The following is a 26,947-nucleotide window of genomic DNA, read 5'->3' as shown; positions in this document are numbered from 1 at the left end:
TCCTGCACATAAATTGTTTCAACTCCTAACCTCAAAATGATGCTATAGAGCACTGCACACCAAGACAACAAGACACAACCAATGGTGGGTTGCTCCCAGTTTGGACCGGTTCGCAAGAACCGGTAGTAAAACTGGTGAGAGGCTCTGCCCACCACCCTGGATGTTGTCAATGGCGATCTGCGCATGCACGCGTGTGATCCCGTTGCGAACCAGTAGTAAAGGCAAGTAGAACCCCCCCCCGGACACAGTTTTTTCCTGAACACCATCACTCTGCTAAACAAATAATTCTCTCAACACTGTCAATTTAGTGAAATGTTCACTAAGGCTGCATTACTAGTACTATTAGTCTTCTCATCGTTCCTATCACCCATCTCCTCCCACTTATGATTGCATGACTGTAACTTTGTTGCTTGTATCCTTACGATTTATATTGATTGTTTCCTGATTGCTTATTTGTACCCTATGACTATCATTAAGTGCTGTACCTTATGATTCTTGACAAATGTATCTTGTCTTTTTATGTACACTGAGAGCATATGCACCAAAGACAAATTCCTTATGTGTCTAATCACACTTGGCCAATAAAGAATTCTATTCTATTCTATTCTATTCTATTCTATTCTATTCTATTCTATTCTATTCTATTCTATTCTATTCTATTCTATTCTATTCTATTCTATTCTATAAATAAATCAGCCTGTTGGGAACCTAAACCTTGGCAGCGAAGAACTGAATTAAATTAGAATTTCCTTTGTATATGTGAGGGAAGAGATATTAAGGTAAAAGGAATATGAAGACTTAGCAGTATTCAGTTGTGAAAGTTTTAGGTAATGGGACAAGTGTGTATCTGTGATGTTACCAAATACTAAGTAAGAAAAGAATCTTCGAAACATACATTTTTCAGAATTGAGAAGTCACGTCTTTAGTATATCTGTCAAAATCCTGGTTATCTTGCATTTGAATATTCCATGGTTGTGCAATTGCTTTTTTGTTCTGTTTCAGCCAGAAAAAATATTTTACGTTGCAACAGATGGAAGTTTGGTAGATGAATTACAAAATAGGTAATTACTTTAATTAATAACATTTTATAAAGTTGAGGGACTCTGCCAAACTACATATTATTTTGATCATTTTAAAAAATGTTTTGGAACCAATTGCTACTGGGGTTGGATATCTGTTATTATACTTTAGGAAAAGTGTCAAATTATGTATTTATTCTTGCAAATAATGTCAACCATAGTGACACTCTTTCATTATTTACATAAAAAATTAATCTTAGAATCATCCAAAACAGCCTCTAATATAATAATGATCTGGGAGTTTTTTATGCTGCTAATGCACCAAATTATGTGATATATGTTTTAATCAAACGTTAAAAATAATCAAATTTAAAAATGTAAAAACTTGGTTGGCAATAAGTTGATTTAATACTTTAATAAACTCCTTGATTTCCTCTCTAAATGTCTACCTGAAATTTTAAAGCTGACATTATCCCAATGGTGTTTTTAAAATAATTGTGCCATTTTCAGATGAGGTAATATATATACATACTTCAATTAATTGAATAACCTCATAAATTATCAAATTGTGTAAAATCAATATATTTTATATAAAAATATATAATCATTCAGATACAAAAATATAAAAACCATTTGTAATTAGTTTCACCCTACTTTGTTTAAATGTCTTATTTTAACTCAGACCTTCTCCACGGTTACATAAGAAATACTTGCACCTGTTCTTTTGTCATTGGTTCTAACATCACATCTATCAATGGACTTTTTTTGCAAATGTCTTTCCTGTTGATAAAGTGAAGAATCCTTTTGTGACTTTGCATGTTTCAGTCCACTAGAGTCAGGCAGCCAATAAATTTATAGATAAATAAATATTTTAAAATCCATTATACTCTGACTCTCACATTTTCAATTCATTTGCCAATTCTGCTCAGGTGTGTGTGAGCTAAAGAATTCTGGGAATTGAAGTCCACAAGTCTTAAAGTTGCCAAGGTTGGACATTCTTGCAGGGTTTTCTGGATCTGTTTGTCATGTGGGAACATTTATGCTTGCCACAGAATTAGAGGAAGATGGACAGCCATCATGCTGCTACAAAAGTTTTTAAAAAGTTAGGTGACCTTCCATTGCAAATTCCAAAAGGAATCCATACTCTTTCTTAGATTGCACTTTCCATCCCCAACATTCCTCAAGCTTCATGAACAAGATTGTTAACAAAAAAAGTGAAGGCACTTAAAAATAATAATCAGTTTTTAAAGGCACTTCCCATAGCATTATATCTACTTCTCTGAAATCGTGAAGAAATGAGTGAAGACTCATCAAGCAGAACATTTTATTGCATTACAGTTGCTTACCATCTTCCAATACTTATTTCTTTCTGCTTTCTATCTGCTGATCATAAAAAACGTAGAATAAGTTGAATTTTCATCATGTTATCTTTATTCATTGCAGCAGCAACAGTGCTATTTTAGAAACAAAGATACAGTATTAGCCACATTTCCTTTTCAGTATTTTTTCCCATTCAGTGTGTTTCACTATCCCAGTTTGTTCTCTAGCTGTTTTAGCTCTGTAATTTTTCTTAACAAAATTAACATCCTTCCCAAGTTGTATACTGTGTTCAAAACATGATTACATCAGGAAATGGACATAGAATAGTTTAAAAATTTCATGAACAAAAGAGTCTTCACACAAAACAATATTTAAGGTTTTTTTAACTAATGGGTAAATTAACAGTATAGTAACTATACTGATAATAAACATCCTCTTGGTTTGTTTTTGGGTTTTTTTTTTTGAAAAACAGAATTGAAAGAACATTAAAAAATAAAATAATGGAGTGGCGATCTCATCTTCCAACTCGATGGCATCGACAGTGTACTAGCGTTTTAAGACAAATTCTTCCTAAGCTTGAGCTTAGAAATGGACATATAACCAAAGAAAAAGAAGAAAGTTATTTGGACGCTTTTCAAGAGCATTACTGGGTTAGTGTTTTGTTACTGTTATTGAACTACTCATTTGGGGAGAGGGCATCTGCCAAACAACCTTTCACAAGATATGAAGGGCTACCCTTGGAAAAAAAATATTATTTGCTTTATACACATGGAAGTATATTTTGCTTGCACAATACAAGTAAAATTTGGATCCTGGTTGTTAGTGGTGAGTCATTAACAAAAATTGATTATTAACTGAGCTCAGAGATTCTAAGTTGGGAGAATGAAGCCGAAGAAACAGAAGATGTAAGAGGTAAAGCCAAATTACTGCATAAGGTAAACCAGAACAGTAAGACAAGGATAAGACAGAGCCATAAAAATTATAATTATCCATATAAAATCCTTGGGTAGATGCCTTCATAACTTTTTTTTTTATTGAGAAAGCCAAGGATAAGCTTCAGGCTATTCCTTAGAGAATTTTGTTACCCAAAGAGTAGCAATATGAACACTGGTTAATCACTTTTCTTTTTTTAATTTGATTTATATGCCGCCCTTCTCCGGAGACTCAGGGCGGCTTACAATGCGTTAAGCAATAGCCTTCATACTTTTGTATATTTATACAAAGTCAGCTTATTGCCCCCACAAACTGGGTCCTCATTTAACCTACCTTAGAAAGGATGGACGGCTGAGTCAACCTTGAGCCTGGTAAGATTCGAACCTGCAGAAATTGCAGGCAGCTGTGTTAATTACAGGGTGCATTAAACCACTGTACTACCAAGGCTTCAAGACATGGCACAAGTTAACATAAAAGTATGGTTCCTGTGTTTGACAGTATTCTCTATCTATCCTTGTATGAATAGTAGTGATAGAAAGCATGGACTTACAGACTTAAAATAGATATGCTGGTTTAATTCTAAGCAATTTTCGAATTCACCCCCTTCCAGGCCATTAGAAGAACAACTTAATGTAGATGATTGTCACTATCTGTTCTTTTCTTCTATCATCAATTCCCTCACTATTTTCTTTGACCCTGGAGAATTTGCCCTGGGTACGATATCAATCCTTTTAGAAAAAATGTGGCATAAAATTACTCTTCTCTAATGGTTTCATTTATATGAAAGAGGTAGATTTCCACTTAGGTGGAAATTTGCCTATGCTGCTAGTGTTTGATAAAAGAATCATGAAAAAATAATTTGTTCCACTCTAGTTTTGTAAGAAGCTACTTTCTTTTCAACTATGTCTTAGTTATTTAATATTATTTCAGGTGATTCCAGTTGTCTCAAGTTCAGCTGCTTGAAAACAACTGTTACTTTCCACAGTCTTTAAATCATAAGAGGTTGGTATGGCAGCATTCTTATTAAGCCATCCCACTCTCTTCCAGATACTCCCAGTAACATAAAGGAAATCAATTATCATTTCTTTGAAACACTCATAAAGGAAGACGTTTCCCCAAAAGAGAGAACAATATCATTTTGCATTAATAACTAGATTCCTCTTACTCCATAGGAAGTAGGATCCCTTTTCATTCTATTGGCATCATAATCAATTCTTGAATCCAATGAACTGATATCTCCTTCACCCAACTAGTTATACTATACCTGTGATGACGAACCTATGGCACGCGTGCCAGAGATGGCACGTAAAGCCCTCTCTGCTGGCACGTACACTGTTGCCCCAGGTCAGATCTCCGTGGCATTTCTTTCATGAGCTTCTGCTTCCCTGCAAACGATGAAACAGAAGCCAGCCTTCTACTGCATCCAACTACCCTATTGGGGGAGACAGGTGCTATGATGATTAGTCTCAGAGGCCTTCTTGCTCCATGGGTATAACATTTTATTACTCCTTGCAAAAAAGTATTACACTGTGAAATGACATTATATATATGATCAGTATCATACCATTTTTTTCCCATGAGGCTTAACTACATTAAACATTCTACTTTCACATATCTGCTGTGATAATAAGCAGTCTCTGCCATAATACCAAGAATTTCAGATTCATCTGCAGTTTCAGAGTGTGAGCTGGTACAATGAATGCTATTATTTAGTTCTAGTAGCAAAGTGTCCATTTAAAAATTGTGAGTTCCTCAATTACTCTGTTCAGCACAAAGTACTATTTGCAAATAGTCATCTCAAAGCTGCTTTTTCAAAAGGCAACTGGACTGTTTTTTTCCTTGAGGAAAAAGAAAATGTTTTGCTTCTCATCCAAGAATCTTCATCAGTTCTGATAGGGAAGGGGCATCAGAACTGATGAAGCTTCTTGGATGAGAAGCGAAATGTTTTCTTTTTCTTCCTCAAAGAAAAAAACAATCCAGTTGCCTTTTGAAAAAAACATCTGAGACCATAATGACCTGGATGACTGAAAATCTCCACAGATAATTTGCAAATAGCTTCTGAGTATTTTTTTAATATATTGATCAAATGATAGCACATCCCACACATCTTATTATCTAGTTCTAGAATTAGTGCATGCATCCACCATCCCTAAATGGCTATGGGCATTTGTTTCTCAGACACAGGTGAGGTAATTGCTCTCAGCAATTCAATCATGAATGGTAAACCCCATAATTGCTCATAATCTTTACAAAATGGAATAATACTATCAACCTATTTGATGCAAAAATGTAAACATTGCAAATTAAGCTGAATTTGGGAAGCCTAAGAGGATCTATTTCTTCTACTCTGGATCACTTGCTTCTCAGGAATTTTCTGCTCACCTAGTGATTCCTCAATTCCTCAAGGCCCTCAATATTTTTTCATGCATTCTAATCATCCCATATGCAGACAACTCTGGTTCTTGGCCATTGTTTGGGTTTCCAACTCTTGTACCAGGAAACATTCTTGTCCAACATCATCTTCTATTTCATTGACCGATTCCTGTCTTTGGAATCAGGAATTAAAAGATATCCTGAAACCAGCAAAAAAACAATTGACTTGGCAACTCTTGCAAAGCCAAACGGTCTACTTACTCCAGATTTATTTCCAGTTGGGACTGCACTTGGTTATTTGAACCCTTCCAACAATCTTTTGTGCGTGATAATATTCTTTCTTTTAATATACTGTTCTTTTACAACTTTTGAACAAGACAGACAAATTAACAGATTTTAAACAAGATATACAAGTTAAACACTCATGGTATTTCATTGTTCCAAAGAAAGACAGTGAATAATGTTCTGTCCTCAGTCTCTAGGACTTTGATGCCTTTACACCTTTCTGTCATTTTTGGACCAGTTTGCTATATCTTTCATCCCTTTCTAATTCTTACATGATTTATAGCCAAAGTTCATTAAGACCTGTCAGAGCTCATTCTTATAACCCTCTGCTATCCAGGATAAATATGATTCTCAGCTTCTATAGCTTACTTTCAAGCATTATTGGAGGGTTCTGACTTTACCAGGCCTCATCACAAAGAGACGATGCTTTCACCAGTTCTTTGATTTCTTTCAAATATGGAGTTAAAAAGGATCCCAAACAGCTGGTGACAGGTGTGGCAGAGGGTTCTGTGAACCCTCTTTTTTGCTCTTCATCCTGCATTCATCGAGTGTTGTTTGAGCTTTTTAACAGCTGGCAGGCATTTCATGCAGTGGGAAAGACGACTCTCTCAAAAACTCCAGGTCTCTGATCCTACAAAGTAGCTGATCTCTAAGATTAGAGCTTCCTTCCTTCCTCCCTTCACCTGATCCTTCACACAGCCCATGTGATTGATCTACAGCTTGGAAGCGGTAGAAAGTGAAAGGGGCTTAAAAAGTTATAAGAAACATTTGCAAAATACTGCAAATGCTGTATTAGAATACTTACTGCAAAAGTGTCCAAATTTGCATCTCCTATATTAGCTATTATTTTGAACCTGAAACAAATGTTTACTGGCTTGACTGTGTTTCAAATTATACTTTATTGCAACAAGATTATTTTTAAACTCAATTAGTATATTGAAAATGGTAATCTGTCATTTAAAAATTATATCTAGAATAATTGTTTTATATGTCATTTTGGTTTGTACTATTTGGATTTAAAGTACAGTTTTATGCAGATGTGTAATATTTAGATTTGATGCTATGTTTATTTTAAACATGTATTTAAAATTCTTTTTTTTTTTTTTTTTTTTGGTAGGTTACAGGATTTCCTTTACAGATGCCATACCTAGATATCCCGTCAATAACTGAGGCGGTTTATCAGACAGGAATTCATTCTTCAGAAATTCCCTACACAGAATTTGCTCTTGCTGTGTATATTCATCCTTATCCAAATAAGATTTTATCTGTTTGGATCTACTTAGTATCTTTGGTTTGTCATCAGTAAGTAGCAGTAATTGACAAACCTCTTCAGGAATTACTCAGTGCATCTGTGAAATTGGTATTTGTGGTTTCTGAATTGTTGTTGTAGATAAGAAACTTGTCAAAAATCTTGTTTTTTAAAAACCCTATTTGCTGTTTGATTCTTTCATTCTTCTAAAGTAATAGATTTATTTTATTTTTGCTTTGTGAATAAAAAAAATTCTAACAAAATTTATTTGGAATTTAAACATCTAAAGGTTTTGTGTGTTTTTGTAAATTCTTTTTGTAAAATATCCATGTAGTGATTTGGGCAACAGTCTATAAAAATTTGCCGTTACTGTATTCTAGGATAATTCTTTAATTCCCATTCTATAGCCTTGAATTTCCTCCTGGCCTGTCACCCAACTATTGACTGGGCCCAACAATGCTTAACTTCTGGATCCAAACAAACTCAGAATTTTTTCATTATAGGAGATTACAAATGCCTTCACAAACTTTCATTCATTGATTTAAACTGGCTGCTCACTTGTTATACAATTCTGGGCAACAAAGAACAATTCAAAAACAGTAATACAGACTATAAAACTATAAAAACTGAAAAACACAACATGTGTGGCATCACACGTATCCACATAAATAATCTCCTATATATGGGCTCAGCCAGCCGTAGGGGCCATTGCTTGGAATAAAAGCCTTTTTAAAAAATGCTTTATGAAAGGTCACCAGGGTTGGGATCATCAGAACCTTGGCTACGAAATATGATGTAACCTAAGGTTTATCTTTGTAAGAATAAAATGAAATCTGCTATACCTTCATATTTAATTTTGTAAGGTAAACATTCATATACATATTGCCTTCTTATAATAGGCTGTACAAAAAAATGGTTAAAGGATACCTCAGGAATGTCCCAACATTTGATATTATCTTTTGTTTGTGGCTCTTTAATCACCATTTGAGGCTTACCATGCAGTGGTGGGATTCTACTGGTTCTCCCCAGTTCGGGTGAACCGGTAATGGCGGTGGCGGGAGGCTCTGCCCACCTGGACATTATCACGGACGCTCTGCGCATGCGCAGAAGGCTGCACATGCGCAGAGGTGATGCGCGCACTTCCATTGGTGAACCAGTAGCAAAGGTAAGTGAATACCACTACTGTTACCATGCCATCTGGATGCTAAATGGCAATTTTAGATTTCTGAAAGCCAAACATTTTTAATCAATGACAAAATTTCTTTACAAGTCCGAGTTTCAGGAATGTGATTTTAGGTTTGATTGACACAGTAAGTCATAAAGTATAGAGCATACTATATTGGCTCTGGGAACACAGTATGGCTCTGTAAAATGCTCGATAACATTTTTTTCAGCGTAAGCTTTATAATATTAAAATAGATACATCGTATAAAAGGGATATCACATTCATGAAGTATGCATAACACAGACAATTGATAGTGTATGTCAAGGTGTTCTTATTTTATTAGTGGAGATCAGAGCGCAAATGGAAGGAGTTGCTAGCTGGATGTATTTTCATTAAATATTTCCCCTAGCATTGTAGTATAGTTCATGTAACAGTAATTTCAGCACCCATAATCTTATTCAAATGCAGTGCTAAGCGCGTTTCATATTTAATAAATAACATATTAAATTATAAATGATCACTAAGTTCATGAGCATGCCTTTTCCTTATTTATTTTTAATCTATTTATTAAATTTATTTGTTGCCCATCTCATATTGAAAGAGATCTGGACAGTTTATGTTTAAATTTAAAGTCAATTTATTGGATACATTCACACCATGGGCAAGCTATGGGTAATCTAAACTTAGTTTTATAATGAAATTTGGTTCATTTTCCCAAATTATAGTATTATTACAGTTAAGGTCAAAGACATAACATTAAATCCTTTCAACTAAAAATGGAAAAAGTTTTTGAACACTTCCTCTGAGTAGCACTAAGGAAGTGAAAGCTCAGAATTTACACACAATGTATCCAAACTAGATTAATACCATGAATGCTGAACATTGCTGATACAAGCAAGAGCCACTTGCTTGAGATAGGTGGTTTAGAAATTAGAAAGATATTTCTGTTTAGATGCATGTTTTTATAATACTGCAGACTTATTTAATGCCAAGGAATTTTGAAATATAAAAATTAGTTAACTAATAATTGTTCGTTGATCATTTTTCATTCTAGAAAAAAGCAGCTAACTATCACTTTCAAGATGATTCAAAAATTTCTGAATCCTTCCCAAAGTTTATAAATGATATAAAATTTATAAGTCACTATAATTTTTGCATCAACCAACAATATTTTGATTATGGTTTCTTAAGAATTTCAAGAATGCTTCATGATAGTGCTTGGACCATCCATTCAAAGCATGATTTATTTCTTAGTGTTAAATGTGTCAGGATTGATTTTTCTGTCTGATGACAATCCAGAAAATTCTCTTAGATCCAATACTGGATATGTCATTGGCCACTGCAAAAAAGTGTCTTTTTTGGTAAAGGGCATATTGGTACTTCTAAGAAGCATAATTATAATTATTGTAATGAATTGTAATTCATAAAAAAAAAAAATCAGATATGGCCATCTAGTAGCATATAGAACCAAGAAGTTCAGTTCACATAAATGGAGCATTTAATATAGGGCTAGAAGGTACCTTGAGGGTCTTCCAGTCAATCCCCTGCCCAATTGAGATATTTTAAAAATACAAGTTATGTAGTTTTTAAACGGAGTGGTGCAGTGCCCTAGAGGTGGAGCTCTCGCCTCACAATCAGGAGGCTGAGAGTTCAATTCTAGATAGAGGCAGGTATTTCTCTCTCTCGGCACAATGAGAATATATCTGCTGAACAAAACTCCGCATTGGCGACAAGGGCATCCGGCCATTATACACTCTGCTAGCTCCATTCAGTTGCCCAGACTCCACTCTTGCAAGGGATTATCGGGTCATTAAAAGATGATTTATGTAGTTTTTAAACCAACCAAACTAAATGGAAGTTGCCAAATTAACTGTAAAATGTTAGTAGCACTCTCCTTTGATTGGCTGGCCAATAATAGTTGGTGGTTAACATATCTTCCTTGTATCTATATTTTTAATCTCAAATGATCCAATGCCAACATTACTGAACATACTTCTCAGAGCTATGCAAATCCTTTGAAAGTGGTGCCTTGAATATTGCTGGAGCAAAGATGAAGCACATAATTTTCATACCGGAATGATACCTTTTCAGATACGTACTATTCTGTGCTTGCATTTATCTATAGTAGATTTAATCTAGAATTAAATTAAATTTTAAGGCAGAATGCACCAACTAGGGAACTGATACTTGAAGACGAGGAGTCATACTGTTTTCTGTTGTGTAATGTTATCTGTGCACAACGCGATATGGACTTTGCTCAAAAAGAGGGATGGGTTTTCTGCGATTTCTTGCATGTTACTGTGCAAATAGTATTGCCTGATATAATTAAAACAAAACATTTTCCCATATTCTAGCAGAATAATATATATATATATATATATATATATATATATATATATATATATATATATATATATATATATATATATATATATATATACACACACACACACACACACACACACACACACACACATATATATATATATACAGAGAGAGAGAGAGAGAGAGAGAGAGAGAGAGAGAGAGAGAGAGAGAGAGAGAGATTGATTCAATATTGTTCACAATTGTAATTGTTTTCCATTCTTTCTTTCTGTTATCTTTTCCAGAAAAGGTTAGTAATGAAGTGAGAGAGTCCAGATTTTTAATAAATAATTAAAAAAAAATACTTTTCCTGTTTTCTTTCATGTCTGTTCTATTACAGTCAAAAATAAACTTGGAATGCATTGCAATATCACTATCATTATGAATGTAACTTTATTCAAAGCACACACACAAGTTACGCAAAACTAACTTTATTTTTTAAAAGAGTGCATGGCACTCGTTTTTCCCCCAATGTGTAGTTCTTTCTTGATGACACACATTTTAATTCCTGCAGTAGCAATTTCAGCAGTGTGTCGATTCAGTGGAGGTTGACCAAATATGTATAAGAAAATAGGAAATGTCGCACAGTGCATATTCTATTGCCAATATTAATCTATAACAACAAACTCAAAAGGCTAAATAATAAATTAAAAAAGTAGTGAGCCACAAATCTAGGAACTTGTAGAGGATCCATTTTTAGCAAGAAGTCTAATTACTTAAATATCTTAAATAAGATCATTTGTTTTAGGTGAGTTTTGCTGGCTTGACTAGAAAAATTAACTCTCCCACTGCAATTCCAGTGTTAATTATTAACTAACGTTTTGAGTGTAAAGGGCCTGAAAGATAATTTTCAGATGTATTAGATGTCTGCTCTGCTGTCTCATTTATGGAGGACTGACACTGAAGGATACGTAAGAATTTTAGGAACAATATGCTTGTTATTTCAAGTCATGGATCTCCACAAAATTGTACATTCAACATAGTATTGAGGTAGTTAAAAGTATGGAGAGTTGTATGAGCAGTATTGCAATTTGAGATAAGTCAATCATTCCTTTTCTGATGTATTTTGCAGTCCTTCATCCCCACATAAAGTGAAATTGTGAGAAATGACATCATGTAAGAAGATACCTCAGACACTCAATTCTGTTACCTAATCAAATTTTCCCCGCTCAGAGATGCAAACACAGTAATAATAAAATATGCTTAGGAAAGAAGTAGTATTTCCCCAGAATCTAAAATGTTTTCAGAAAGCTTTACTTCTTTCCCTCAAAATTCCCCATTTTTATAAGTTGACACACACACACAAAACACATTATGGCATAAAATAATTATTACTATGGAGGATAGCTTCTCCTCCAAATTAAAGAATATTTTCTCATAGCACGGTCAGCTCACAGAGAACAATTAAGGCCATTTTTCCTTTAAATGAGAACTATTTAGGATGATCTCTTTTTCACTAGGGAAGGTCTGTCTATCTTCAGGTTCTCCACCCATTTGTCACCTCCATTCTCAGTCATCTCTAAATACTTGGATCGCACATCACTGGAGACAAGTATATCAAATTAAGTCACTGCTTAATCTTGAATGCTGGCAAGAAGATTCTTAAAATTCTTTACTGCCTATTAATTCAAATAATTCTGGTTTGGGTAAGGATAGAATCTAAGGACTTAAAGACACTTCTGATGATCGTATGTAGCACCCTTATTACGACTGCTTAGCTCACATTATAAAAATACCTGAATTGCAGCTGATGTGGCCAAAGAAATAGAAATATGGAAATACAGTTGTGCTGTAAGAGTCTGAGAACTTCCATTTCTCATTCTGCTCTCTGGCCAACATAAATAAGGCTTTATTTCTTGTAAGCATTTCAATTGTACCTGGAAGCCAGAAATCAATACAATGAAGAAAAAAAAAAAACACCAAAACTTTTTGGACACAAATAGTTGGTTGCATAAAGTAGGGTAAATTGCAAACAAAACTCCATTTTTTTTATGGTATAGTACTGGCTTCATTTAAATACAACCTGCCTATTTTTCTCTGTCTCATTGCAAAGCACATTTAGGTGAAGGGAGTACTTGAATGAACATCTCAACTCCCTTTGGTATTTACTAATACAATTACCCTGAGGAACAGAACCCGAGGTAACCATTTAAATGATGTATATGTCCTGTATCACAGTAACTTTTGATTATTCCCTGAGATGGTATGATAATTTATCTCTACATAGCTTCAGTGAAGACAAGAATACTTGAAGTAGAAGACTGAAGAACATTAATCCAAGGCCACTGAAATACAAGTTCTCATCCACGGGCAAATCAAAGAATTGAGCTGCTCACTAGATGAAGAAGGCCTCTTCTCTCACTGGCCTCTCCATCTTCTGGAAAGCAATGGCACTTAGTGGTTCAGTATCTTACTCAATACTGCACAGAGCTAAGTAGAAGCAGCAGTGTCGTCAACGTCACATATAATCTTTCATCTTTTCAGGAAGACAAGACCTGCAGACAGGGCAGGTGTCTCTCAACACGCTTTTAAGGATGTGTTTTAAGTTCAGCCTGTAGAACTACAGTGTGGCAGAAATATTTTTTTTCATCTTTCTCCATTATTCTGCAAGTAGGCACATTCTTGTACTTACACCTTCTGCAACCGAGCTACCTTTGGGAGAAAAATATGTTCTCTTCCAGCCTTTTCCCAGGTTTCAGAAGGACCCCAAATTGTCCTCTTATTATTTATTGAACACTGGTCACACAGAGAGTTCTGCTGTAGTCGTCACCTCTCAAAGCATGGAGTAATACAAGGGTAACGTCCAGCAATCTGATAGGTTCGATTGTAGGAGACGTTTAAACATGGCTTCACCTCTATAGGGACGGCTAGTGACATTCCAGAAGTCTGCATATGACTTTGAGCCTGAATAGCACCTTGTAAACCAGCTGGGCAAGTCTGCATCGGGTAGGCTGAGGTATGACTGCTTGACATAATCGGCTGACAGTTTTGTTGCGGTGCTGTTTGAAGATACGGTAGAGGAGTCTGATGCGCTTGAATATAATGGGGTATCTGCTGCTGGGTGGGTTGAATGGTTGTTTGAAATAAAGTGTTATGGGGTGGTTGAGAGCTATGTTGTCCTTTTTGCTTGTTGGCTTCTTTTACGTCATTATCGTGGGCCCTAGAATATTAAAATGAAAAGGATTATTTTCTGTTTGACTACATTGGATAAAATCTACAGTTCATCCAAACCCATGTACAAGGAGAGGATTATTTTTTCATTCATGCTTGATGGGAATGGGCCAATAGTTCTTCTTGATTCAATGTCAGCATTTCTGCTACAAGAAATAAAACCTCATCCATCCATCCATCCATCCATCCATCCATCCATCCATCCATCCATCCATCCATCGAAATAAAACCTATATAAAACCTTAGTAAGACCACACCTAGAATACCGCATCCAGTTTTGGTCACCACATTACAAAAATATGTTGAGACTTTGGAAAAACTGCAGAGAAGAGCAACTAAGATGATTAAAGGCCTGGAGACTATAACATATGAAGAATTGTTGCAATATTTGGGTATGGCTATTCTAAAGAAAAGAAGGACTGGGGTGACATGATAGCAATATTCCAGTATTTGAGCGGCTGCTGCAAAAAGAGGGGGTCAACTAATTCTCCAAAGCACCAGAAGGCAAGACAAGAAACAATAGATGGAAACTAATCGAAGAGAGAAGCAACCTGGAATTAAGGAAAAACTTCCTAACAATGAGAACAATTAACCAATGGAACAGCTTGCCTTCAGCTGTGGGTGTTGCATCACTGGAGGCTTTTAAGAAGAGGCTGGACAACCATTTGTCTGAAATGGGTATGGGGTCTCCTGCTTGAGCAGGCAGTTGGACTAGAAGATCTCCAAAGTTCTATGCTGTTCTGTTCTACTCTACTCATCTAGGGAAAACATACACAACACTATTTGCTGATTGGAGTATTGTGGGAATTGAACTTCATACATCTTAAAATGGGTATGGCTAGGAAACACTGAAACAAGGAAAAAAAATAACACAACCCCAAAGGAAAAAGAAGGAAGGTCTCTTTAGATCCTACAAATCTATTAAATCTATTAGGTAAACAGTTCTTCCTAAGTAAGAGCTGATCTTCAAAGGTTTCCATACTTGGCAGTTATCAGCTCAGGCAGGCCTCTGAACTTTTTGCCCACTCCTTTGTTTTCAACAGCATCTTTTATTTTCGTCCCCATACGTAAGAGGAACTTCATCACAGGTAATTGTGATGTGTTAAAAAACCTATAACTTTCTTATGGATTTAAATATTACGTTATGCAAGCATTTGATTTTATTTGGGACTAAAGCAGTAGTGTCTTCAGGGTATGCTTTTTTAAAAAAAATAAAGCCAAAATGGCAGACCCAACACTGATTGTAGCTCTGCCCATTTTTTAATGGGCAATTATCCAGTTGGGCCTGCTCTCTTGGCTTTCTTTTTGCATACCTGCAGAATTCCCTGGATAAAAGAGAGGGGCAGTTGGAGAAATGTGTCTTAACTGGTAGATATAGGCATTAAGAATGCATTCAAGCTTGAAACGCAACAGTGTCGAGAGCTTGTCATCAGCTTTCCAACTTGAAAGCTTAACAGCAATTTCTGCACACAAAACCTTACTCGCAGCCATCAGACTGCACTTCATTAAAATAATAGTCGTCAACGTACGACTACAATTGAGCCCCAAATTTCCATTGCTAAAGCCAGACAATTATGCCTCATTTTACACCTTCCTTGCCATGGTTCTTAAGTGGATCGTTGTTAAATTCGTAACACGAATTTAATAAATTCGGTATTAAGTAAATCTAGCTTCCCCATTGACTTTGTTGGTCAGAAGGTCACACAAAGAGGATATCACGATCCCGGGACACTGCAACTATCATAACTACATGCCAGTGGCCAAGCATCTAATTTAGACCATGTGACCCATGGGGATGCTGCAACGGTTGTAAGGGGGAAAAACGGGTGCAAGTCACTTTCAGTGCTGTTTTAACTTTCAATAGCTGTGGCAGATTAACAAAGTTGGAGACCTTGTAGGTCATATAGTCCAACCCTCTGCTCAAGCAGGAGACCCTACACCAGTGATGGCGAACCTTTTCGGCACCAAGTGCCAAAAAAGGAGCACGCATACATGCTCGCCTGCCCCACAACTCGGAAGAGGAGCTTCCCAGGGGGCTTGCGCGTGCTGGAAAATGAACTTCCGGTTTATTGTTTAGTCTTCCAGTTACTGGCGCACATGCACGCACGACAATCAGCATGCTCATGCTGCAAAACAGAAGACCAGCTCTTCCAGTTTCCAGCACTGCTGCATGCACAAAGCCCAACTGATCATTGCGTGCACATGCGCGCCAGAAACCCAGAAGAGGAACAGGCAACGCTGTGCGTCCCAGGCAACATGGCTCCACGTGCCACTTTGGGCACACGTGCCATAGGTTCGCCATCGCGACCCTACACCATTTCTGACAAATGGCAGTCCAGTCTCTTCTTGAAAGCTTCCAAAGATGAAGCTCCCACAAACTTCTGAAAGCAATAGCACTTAGACTTATATACCGCTTCATAGTGCTTTTACAGACCCTCTCTTAAGTGGTTTACAGAGTCAGCATATTGCTGCCAACAATCTGGGTCCTCATTTTACCCACCTCAGAAGGATGGAAGATTGAGTCAACTTTGAGCCGGTGAGACTCAAATTGTTGAATTGCTGGCAGTCAGCAGGAGCATCCTGCAGTACTGCATTCTAATCACTGCTCCACCACGGCTCTTTAATGGTCATTAACCGTAGCTTCCCCATTGTAAACCGAGGACTGTCTGTACTACCCTATTAAGTGAGGAAAAATCATTCCAAACACTTACACCAATAGTCGCTCAATACACGGCAACAGAAAATCCCAGGAATATGCTGTCAGGCGATGGAGTCGCACTGGCCACGTTGGAGAAAGACGCAAGATAATCCTTGAGGAAGCAACACACGCAGCAGCCACTAGCGAAGGGGCATAATTTAAAAAGGCATGATCTGGAGAGACAGAGGATAATGGTTAAATCACGCAAAGGCACCCCCCCCTCGCAGCTAAGTAACCATGGGGAGTTTGAACAAAGCCAAAAAAAATGCACCTTGTAGGGATACTTCCAGAAAGTAGTCGGCATATTTGGCCATGTACAATTTGGTTTTTTCCAAGCAAACCATCGGCCATCCGTCATGGAGGTCTGATTCGTGAACGGCGATCGAGAGATAGTAGTCTATGAAGTGAGCAGCAGTGGGCAGGCAGAGGTTCCACTGGAAAGTTTCTAGCAAGAGCAGCTCCATGTGCAGCAAATTCTGTTTGGTTAGGACCAGGCTCATGTTGGTCATACACCCCAAGCTGTTCAGCTGTTCAAGCTTAGGCACGCTGTCTTCCTTGTCTTCAAATTTACCTGAGGGACATGAAAGGGGTGAAATACCATTAAGAACACAAGAAAGGATTTTTAAAAATTCTGTGTTGTCAAAGGAGATTTGTCTCCCCAAAGAAGGTTCAGTTACTATAGTCAGTCCCAACTTACCACCATTTGTTTAGGGACCGGTAAAATTTACAATGGCCCTGAAAAAAGTGATTTATGACTGTTCCTCATACTTATGACCACTGCAATATCCCCCATGTCACAGGATCAAAATTCGGGTATCTGGTACCTGGCATGTATTTACAACGGTTTGCTGCATCTCGGGGCATATGACCTCCCCAGCCAGCTTCAAAGAAGAAAAGTTAAGGGGAAAAGCCAGAGCTGCTTAACCAAAAAAAGGCTCATAAAATTGGACACGACTCCCTTAACAGCCCTTGGCTAAGCAATGGAAATCTTCGTCCTCGTTGTGGTAGGACGTTGACAACTAACTCTAATTAGTTGTTAAACCCAACATTGCTTTTGGTTAAAAAGTACACTATGATTGCACAGATGGTTAGTAAGCACAGCTGGGCTCATTTCGCTCTAATGCACTGTTATCATCTCTAATGACAGATCTAGAATGCCAGATTGGCAGCAACCTTTCAAATTATTTTCTCATTCAAGGCTTGGCAACAGGAATCTTTAAAGGATCAGATCTGGTTTGTCAGAGCTCCTCATTAAGGGGAAGCAATCCCTTTTTTTAAAAAAAAACTTAGGCTAAATTGATATATTTTTTTAAAATGGGTTTGATCTCCATATTTTCAAGCCTAAAGCAAGAGTTCTCAGATTTATTCTGTTATTTGGGACAGGCGTGAATTTTGGAAAACGTCAACTGTTTACAAGGGCGACTGGACTTATTGTGAAATCAATTCGCCCAATGTTTGATCCAGGCAGTTTGGTCTATAGTTGGTGGTTCAGAAACAGCTGCAGAACGTAAGAACCACACTGTCATGGTGCTAATCGATTGGATCCACTTAACAAGCCAAGATATGGCTTAATTAATCTTAGGTTTGTTGATTGCCCACAATTGGCTGAGTTCATACGTAAAGCTAAGCTGTAGGGCATGCTCTTTAAAGAACAATAAACTAAGTTAAGTAAAAAAAAGTACACACCAGTCAAAGTGGCTGCAATTTCCATCACTTTCCAAGTCAATCCACTTTTCTGTGATATCTAAAACTGCATTCCAAAAGTGGGTGATGGCTGGGCCCATTATTTTGAGGGATGTGTGTCAGGAGTTTTAAGAGCTAAAATGGGCACCTGAACAGTCCTTAAGCCTCTGGGACTCAAAAATACAAAGAGTGCCCTTTATTTTTGATGGCAATGATTTTGAGGGACACAAAAGAAATGCTGGAGTGAGAGCCGTCTGCAACCCATGAGTTGCAAGATTTGCTCCCTTAGCTTAGCTTCCCCCCCCACCCCCTTCTCTCCAATCCTTCAATATCCTGAACCTTTCTGTGGATTTCAGAAACGAAACCCTTTAAATTGATCATATCAAGGGATATAATAGCCGTTACAAAATATCATAAAGTTGTTGTAATGGATTGGAAGAGTAGAAGATACCATTCATGTGTGAAAAAAAAGAACTTCCCAATTCGGGCAATTTGTGCTCTTCCCAAAAGCACAAATATAGAGTTTGTTGTGACATAACCTTATGATTCTTGACGAAGGTATCTTTTCTTTTATGTACACTGAGAGCATATGCACCAAGACAAATTCCTTGTGTGTCCAATCACACTTGGCCAATAAAAAATTCTATTCTATTCTATTCTATTCTATTCTATTCTATTCTATTCTATTCTATTCTATTCTATTCTATTCTATTCTATTCTATTCTATTCTATTCTATTCCTATTCCTATTCCTATTCCATTTGCCATGCAAATGTTGCCCCTAAAATGACACAATCCATTTCTTTTTTCCCCCCAGAAACTGCTGCAGCTTAGCAAATAAAAAAACTCAGATTTCTGCGATCCGTGATGGGTCTCAGGACGGCTGGTTTAGTATTAAATTGCCAACCATTTTTGAAATTCAACGATTTGGTTTCTAGTCTGGGTAAAGCAATTTCTACCTGTTGAGCTTCTTGCTTTGAACTTACTTGCTAAAAGCAAGCAGGAAAGAGCAACCACGTGTAGCTGTTGAATGGAGATGTCATAACGGTCCATAAAGAGGTCCAACAGGTAAACGGCAAGGTGTCGGGCAGCAGGACAGAGACGAAACCGGTTGCTCACAATGGCAATCAGGTCTGCAAAATACCTTCTCAGATTTAACTGGGGAGACTGGCCTTTGTAAGAGGGCAGCTTCAGCTCCTAAGGAGAGAGTAACAACGTTTAAAACAGCCGCTGCTGTAGAGAAATTGGCACCGAGAATAATTACATCCAAATTGCATTTCTTCATTCTTCATTCAGTTTGCATAGTTGCCCGTCTTACATAAGTGACACTGGGAGTCTCGCGTCCATTAAAAACTTCAAAAGAAACAGCGCAATACAAAAACAGAGAAACAAAACATATACAACCATGTCGAAAACCATAAAATATATTCCGCAACTACGCTATAAAAACAGACACAGTGTTCAGGATAACCGACAAACAGGCTCTACACCACAACAGATCCCCAAGCAGATTTAAGATCATTTTGGAATTTGGGTTCCTAAGAATGGTTGTTTAATCTCCCTTATATTTTAAAAAGGGACACAAAGAGTTTTATAGCTCTCATTCCCAGAATTTGCACTGCAGTCCCTCCTTCAATCTTATGAATAATAGGTGAAGTCCAGACATTAAATCCACAAAACATTTGAAAAAAAAGTTGCAGGAAGATAAGGATTTTGGCATTCATCTTTGAGCATAGTTGTTATTATTGCTTACGGTTGAGTTTCCCTTAACTATTGTTATTATCACACAGGCAATAACCATGTGTGATAGGCAACTGAAATGGTTGTTGTTGGCATCAGCACTTCCATCTTGGGGCAGAGAAGGGGATGGAGACACTAAGTACAAGGTAAATGTCAGGGTTCCAAGTAACACCCCTAACCAAGCACTGAAGATCCAAAGAAAAAGATGGCCTCCAGGGCTGAGAGTAATCATATCAACATATCTCAGTTACCCACTGAGCTACAGCAAAATGGTGAAATGTAAAATGGCACTGAATCATTCTATATGATCTGAATCAAGACATTCTAACCCAGGGGTGTCAAACTCAAGGCCCATGGGCCGCATTCAGCCTGCGGGGTGCTTAGATCTGGCCGCAGGGCCGCCCTGGAAACAGCGAAGGACCATCCCACTGCCTCTGCCAGTGAAGACAGAGCTTGGGAGGGCCGCATGTGGCCCTCCCGGGCTCCATTTTCACTGGCAGAGGGCTGCAAGATGCCAAGCTGGCCATGCCCACCCCAGCCATGCCCACTCGGCCCCCCTGAGGTCAAATATAACCCTGATATGGCCCTCAATGAAATCAAGTTTGACACCCCTGTTGTAACCCAAGGGGAAAATTCCTTGAATAAAGCATACAATTAAATAGAAGACACTGCTAGCCTTTACTAAATCTGAAATATTGTCTGAGCAATAAATGGCCAATAGTTGTATTGAGGATAAGAGAGGCAATCTTGACAGTTTTGCTTTTTGGCATTTTACATTTTTCTGAAATTTAATAAAGTTTTGGAAGTTCCAGTCCTTGTGGAAAAAAAATTACAAAAAATGTATTATCCTGGGAATGAGAACTAAAACATTCGTTGAGTCCCGGGAAGCAAGATAATATTCAAAGAGAGCCAAACAAACATGCTGATTAACTGGGATACAAGGAGGAAGGGAGTTGTAGGACAATCAGTTTTGCAAGATGTCATTGTTATAGTGTATCTCAATAAACTATAGTTTCAGTCTTGCTGTGGAGTTGATATTCTGGTTTGGTCTACCTAGTGGGGCTGACAATCATCAGTTGTCTTTGATGTCTCTCGTTTGCTGTATAAATTTGGTTTTACTTGCATAAAGGACATTCATTTCTTTTTCTATCAATGCTAAACCTGTGAGCTTGGATGATACAACCTCATTGCTAATACTGATGGTGAATATACTAAGAAACACATTTTCCAACATTTTTAAAAAAAAATTCTCAAAAGAAAAAAACACGAGCAAATTCTTTAAAATATCTTCCTGTGCCCGGCTATTTATCCAACTGGGGAAGATAATATCAATTACCAGCCCTTCCCCTCCCGAAAGCCAATCAGAGTTAACAGGAAATGGAAGAAGTCTGCTATGACAACTTTAAGATGTGTGGACTTTAAAATATGTGACATGGCTGGCTGGGGAATTATGGGAGCTGAAGTCCGCACATCTTAAAGTTGCCACAGTTGGGAAACATTGCTACAGAAAAAAAAGACAGAAGGCAGATTAATCTTCTGATACCTGATTTTCCATTCCATAATCCTAAATTCACCCATTGCACCAAGTCATACTATTACAACGGTCAGATTCACAAAGAATGCTAGCAAGAAATCTATTGAAAAATCACAGTAGCTGAACTCACCCATCTCACTAACTCAAAATGAAAGAAACCGCAGTTTAATACAACACATCAATTTTAATTTAATCATTTTAATGTATGCCGATTAGTGTATAATCAAAGTGACAATAAAGTTATTCTAAGTCTAAATCTAATATTCGTAAAATTGGTCATAGTAAACATTTCCAGCTTTCTCCGTCACGATCATCACAAATGACCTTAAAGTTCAGTTTTATTCTTTACTGTAGTACTTGGGTATATGACAACTTACATCTTCTGTTAATGATTCTAGAACATAAGCAATTTATTAGATATAGAAATGAGTAGATGGATCTAGTTTATTCTACGTTGTTAGACAGTCTATCAAGGGCCTTTCTATTATATTTATTCACACTATTTCTCTGCAATGAAAGAAGTCACATACTTAAATTCCACTTTACAGTTGGTAAAACAGGATGGAGCAGTTTAACATGAATCACAGTAGCAGTAATTGAAACAGTGAACCTTCTCTGAGTTTTGCTTGACTTGAAAGCAATTCATACTTCAGAGGCATCTACTTCTGTTAGACGGAAAGTATATTGGAACTATTAATAACCAATGCCATCAGGTATCACATATCAGTGGATAATTAATCCAGAAAAGACCCAAGGTGGACACTTTGGGTATAGCTACAATTGCAATAAGCCAAAGGAAAATTCTGGGTGCTTCAGTATATTTAGCTGCCGATGACATTAATAATAAGATATTTTGGACTATTTTGTGTCTTATTTTTGTTGTTCTTCTATGACAGACAGAAAAAATGTTGAGCAAAGAAGATATAGTTGGAAAAGGAGAATAACATTGTGGTGTCCTTGGTGCTTTCTGACTTTGATTTTTTGCAAATATTTCATTACCAAACTAGGTAATATCATCAATGTACTAAGGACCCCACAGTTCAATCCTGAGGTACAAATATTCTCTTCTGACATTTTCTGAACTCCTGGTACAATTCCATGAAAGAAGCTTAATGAAAACCCCTTGTAACTCCACTTCATTGGGAATCACCTGATATGCACATCAATGGTGGGTTCCTCCTGGTTCGGCCGAGCCGGTAGCGATGACGATATGACGTCACCGAACGGTTCTCTTTGTTCGGGAGCTGGGCTCCCTCGCCTCCCCTGCGTTATTCTTACCTTTTATTTGGCCCCACCCCCAATCTATTGCTGCCTCCCAAGTCCCAGCTGATTGGCTAGAAGGAAAAAAACTGTTTAAACTCTTGCCGCGGGGCTTCAAAGGGCCGCCCTACAGTTGATCAGTGTTAAAAGGCAGTGTGGTGGTAGACCAGTGCCTCCAAAAACAAATGAGTAGACCGGTGGCTCCAAAAACAAATGGGTAGACCGGTGCCTCTGCAAGCAGTTAAAAGGCTAGTAGACCAGTACCTCTGCTAAAACCTAAATAATTGTCACATGACCATCAAGCCATGCCCACAAAATAAGCCATGCCCACAGAACTGGTAGTAAAATATTTTAGAACCCACCCCTGATGCACATCAAGCTGAAAGCATTCATGGTTCAGGCAACATTCATTTGAAAACCAAGGACAGCTTTTGGATTTGTTAGGCATGTTTGTACCAAAACCCATCCATTATAGTTTGCAAATCATATGGCTTAATATTTTATATGAACCTCAGCAACAGCCACAGTTTATTCAACCAACTGAAATAAAAGCTGCTCCGGTGACTGATTCAAAATGGTCAACTAGTGTCATGGATCCAAAGGAAAAAATAATAATAAGAGATAAGAAAATGAACAAAAGATAACTCTACAAATAAAGAAATCAGGACATTCTACCTGATCAAATAATCCTATCAATTTAACAAACAACAATATACAATGATGGAACTAAATTTCTCAGGTCAGAGTTGTACATTATGTTACTTAGAGGCATCTTGTTTGAGGTATGTCGAGATCAATCAAACCATCCAATTGATGGAATAGCAGAAAAGTGTAATACTTATGGACAGGTCACAAACAACTTTTGCTAAACATTTCAGGAATATACATTGACATTTACATTGTCTATTTCTGTACCATGATTTAATTGGTAAAGGAATTAACTTGTTTTTCTGGATTCAATAACCTACTGAACTTTAAAGCCACTACATGTTTGAACATGGGGGGGTAATTAGATTTGTGATTCAAACACAGCCAAGGAGGTGGAGTGGTCTAAAAGCAAAAACTTGGTTTTTTTTTTTATTAACTACTGCCTTCATACAGTAAATTAAATCATGATTTGTTAAGTCATGGTTCTTGGGGTTAACTAATGTCTCTGCCTGTTAAGCCACAAATCATGCTTTACAAGCCACGCAATCTCCAAGCTAACATATTAAACATCACCGAATAAAAACCATGTTATAGCTAAGCACTAACTCACGGATTCTGAAAATATGATCTTAAATAAAAAGATTATAAAGAGGTTAAAAGTTACAGGTTTAAGTTTACTGACAACTTTCTTCCACTGAGTTTGGGAAGATTTCATTCTGAGTTATAATCAAGATAAAACCTGAGTATGTTCCCTTCCTTGATGGGAACTAAAATCACATGAATGAAAAGTCTTTTTATACTAGAGAGATAATTACTGCAGCATATTAATGATCAGAGACAACCACATTTCAAAGAATTATCAAAGTCTCGAGCATTTACATGAGTAACAGAACTGAATCAGTACATTATACCCAGTGGCTCTATCATGCTTCCTCTAAAAAAAGTTATGTTAAAAGAAGGAACCTAACTAATGCACCTTTATTATTACAGTATAATGACAAGAAGCTGCACCTGGTGAATATCCACTAGGAGCCTTTTAAAAAATCCCAAAGTCTCTTCAGAAACTGATAATCAAACATTTATAACAGGGATCCACAGCATGCCAGAAACTGGGCCACACAAAACAAGCAAAGCCCCATCCGTGGGATGCAAACAGCCCACGTAACCACATCCCACTCCAGCTTGCAGAAAAACCTCTTCAGGGAACTGGTCATTGGTGCCCAAAAGGTTGGGGGCCACTGATTTATAAGGCAAGACATGGCTGCCTGGTAAACACATTGCTGTAAATCACTTGATCATGATTCATTGAATAGACCCTAATAAATTGGATCAATCCAATACAGAAAGACACAAGCTATGGTAACTTGATACAGTGTTTGCTCCCGAGCCTAGTATTTCCTAAAGGAAAAAAAAACCCTATGTATAACTTCCATAGATTCTTCAGGGCTGGGTAAACCTGAGCATTCTTACAGACATCTGCAAAGTAATAAATGTTATTTCAGCTGATCTTTTGAATCTAACTCCGCACGTTCACTGCAGTCTGCCTGCAGGGAGAGAGACCTAAATAAGAGCAGCAATTTCCAACTAAGATGCAAAGCAGCAATCAGCTGCCGAGGTCCCTTCAACTGTTCTCCGACAGTTGTTCCTGTAACCCAACATCTCTGACATTGTCATCATTTTTTTAGGTTGCTAAGCCATGGCCCCAGGAAACTATGTTCAGCAACCCAATCTGGGGCTGTCAGTCAACCTAGAAAACTTCAGGGATACTGACCAGAAATTTTTCCAGCCTGACCAAATGTTTCAAATAAAGAAGAAATGGGTTTAGGTTAGGTTGTGGTTTTATGGTGTTGGTATTATTATAAGTATCTTGAACTTGCATTGGCAGTATTATGACAGCTTCTGATAAATGTTGATTTATTGTAATGCATTCTGCATTATGCTGTAAGCCATTTAAGAGTCAGGTGACTGAAGTGGCAGAGAAGCATTTGCAATAGACAAACGGGAGACACAGCAGGATTTGGAAATAAGCTACCTTCTCTCACAAACACCTAGATGGGTTACTCGGTGATTAAGGTTACTTGTTGACTGCCCTTAGATTAGAAAAAAAAAATCAGATGAGAGCAGAATGAACTTTTAAAATCTGACATATCCCCTTTCTTTTTCTTCTACAGGTTTTGGAAAAGCCGTTTCAGTAATAATTTATTAAATTTACATGCCATCCGACTCCCAGCCACAAACACCCTGCACTTTGGGAGGACCATTTCATTTTATTATGCTGCCCTGAACAAACCCCAGAGCAGAAGGGGATCTTTATTTCAGTTCCCACTGAAAATTAAAACTTTAGTAGGCCCAAAGCAGAATCTGCTAACTGTTCTTCTCATAAAGGAACAATGCTGTCACACCAATCTCCGTATCTGCACTTTAAGGCAGGGAGCAGGACTGGATTAGAGGAAAGAAAGGAAATTGGCACCAACAAAACTACACATCTCCGCGGTTGAAATCAGTGGGTTTGGCTGCTGACTGAGAAGATCTATTAACTTCAGGGCACTGTCTGGCCAGATCCTACACAAACGCTACAGGATCACAGCCAGTTTTCTTCTCCTGACTGAAACCCACAAGCAATCTCAATGCCCTGAAGTCCTGGGAAGTTTCAGTAGCATCACTTCCAGGGCCTGGAAAAAGCTCCCGAAGCAAATCCTACTGAAGAATAATGACTTGGAATCTAGAGCTTCTGCCTCAGTTTCCCCACTTGTGAGTGCAAAGACTGATTATATGACTCAGAAGGGGGGGGGCTGAAGAAATTCAAGAGGTGGGGGTGTTTAAAGGCCAGAGAATTGGGGGGGGGCTTTCTTTCCACAGCTGATCAAGACCCCAGACCTTCTTGGCTTCGAAGTGGGAGGGCAGAGAAAGCAAAACTTGAACCCGGAGCCCTCGATCTGCCTCTTCCGTCCGTCCGCGGACTCCAAAGATCGGGCGGGGCGGTCCGTCCGACTTACCTTGTAGCGAAGAGCTTGGTGGATGTCGGCAGCCAGCTGTCCTTTCCACCACTGCCCCTCCAGCTCCATGGGACGGGATGGGGCGGCCGGGGATCAGAGCGGGGAGCCTGCGGGGCAAAAAAAAAAAAAAAATAGGGAAGCCGCAGCCGGTTGTGAACTCATCGATGGGCCGCAACTCTCGGGCAAAGCCGCTCAGTTATGCCGCCGGCAGGAACTCCTCCCCGCCCCAGCCGGAGTCTCAGACCTTCCCCTCGAAGGAGGAGGAGGAGGAGGCCGGCCGGGGTTGCGCCCCAGCTGATTCCACTCCTTGCTTCTCTCCAAGAAGCGGCATCGGGAAGCAGAGCGATCCCCCGAAGGTCTCCCCGGGGACAGCAGGAGCCCGGCTGACTCGGGATCTTCCCAAGCCTGGGAAGCCGGGCCACTGGAGTGGAAGGAGCGGTTCTCGTCCAGGGCTCCCCGATCGAGCAGTCGAGCCTGTCCCGCAACAACTTCCAACTTCTCCCGGCGGAG

The 26,947-nt window shown here is 38.1% G+C and overlaps 2 protein-coding genes across 2 annotated transcripts in view; one reads left to right on the top strand and one right to left on the bottom strand.

Moving 5' to 3' along the window:
* CC2D2B (coiled-coil and C2 domain containing 2B) overlaps positions 1-7,236 on the top strand; it is a 47,936-nt gene extending 40,700 nt beyond the window's left edge. The window contains exons 21-23 of the mRNA XM_070945500.1: positions 1,003-1,061; positions 2,812-2,989; positions 7,048-7,236. Of these exons, the coding sequence (XP_070801601.1) occupies positions 1,003-1,061; positions 2,812-2,989; positions 7,048-7,236 (426 nt within the window). The remainder of the gene's footprint in view (positions 1-1,002; positions 1,062-2,811; positions 2,990-7,047) is intronic.
* A 5,446-nt stretch (positions 7,237-12,682) lies between these two features.
* On the bottom strand, positions 12,683-26,506 carry CCNJ (cyclin J). The gene is made up of 5 exons (XM_070945518.1): positions 26,438-26,506; positions 19,246-19,456; positions 16,849-17,148; positions 16,591-16,750; positions 12,683-13,868 (listed from the first exon to the last, which is right to left on the bottom strand). Exons 1-5 carry the CDS (start codon positions 26,504-26,506, stop codon positions 13,475-13,477), a joined length of 1,134 nt encoding a protein of 377 aa, XP_070801619.1. The 3' UTR covers positions 12,683-13,474.
* Positions 26,507-26,947: the final 441 nt, after the last annotated feature.

This window comes from Pituophis catenifer, unplaced genomic scaffold, assembly GCF_029215685.1.
Source record: "Pituophis catenifer annectens isolate HBS135680 unplaced genomic scaffold, rPitCat1.0.hap2 SCAF_6, whole genome shotgun sequence".
NCBI lineage: Eukaryota > Metazoa > Chordata > Lepidosauria > Squamata > Colubridae > Pituophis > Pituophis catenifer.
Note: the sequence above shows the minus strand (reverse complement) of the source record. Positions and strands in the feature narration are given on the sequence as shown.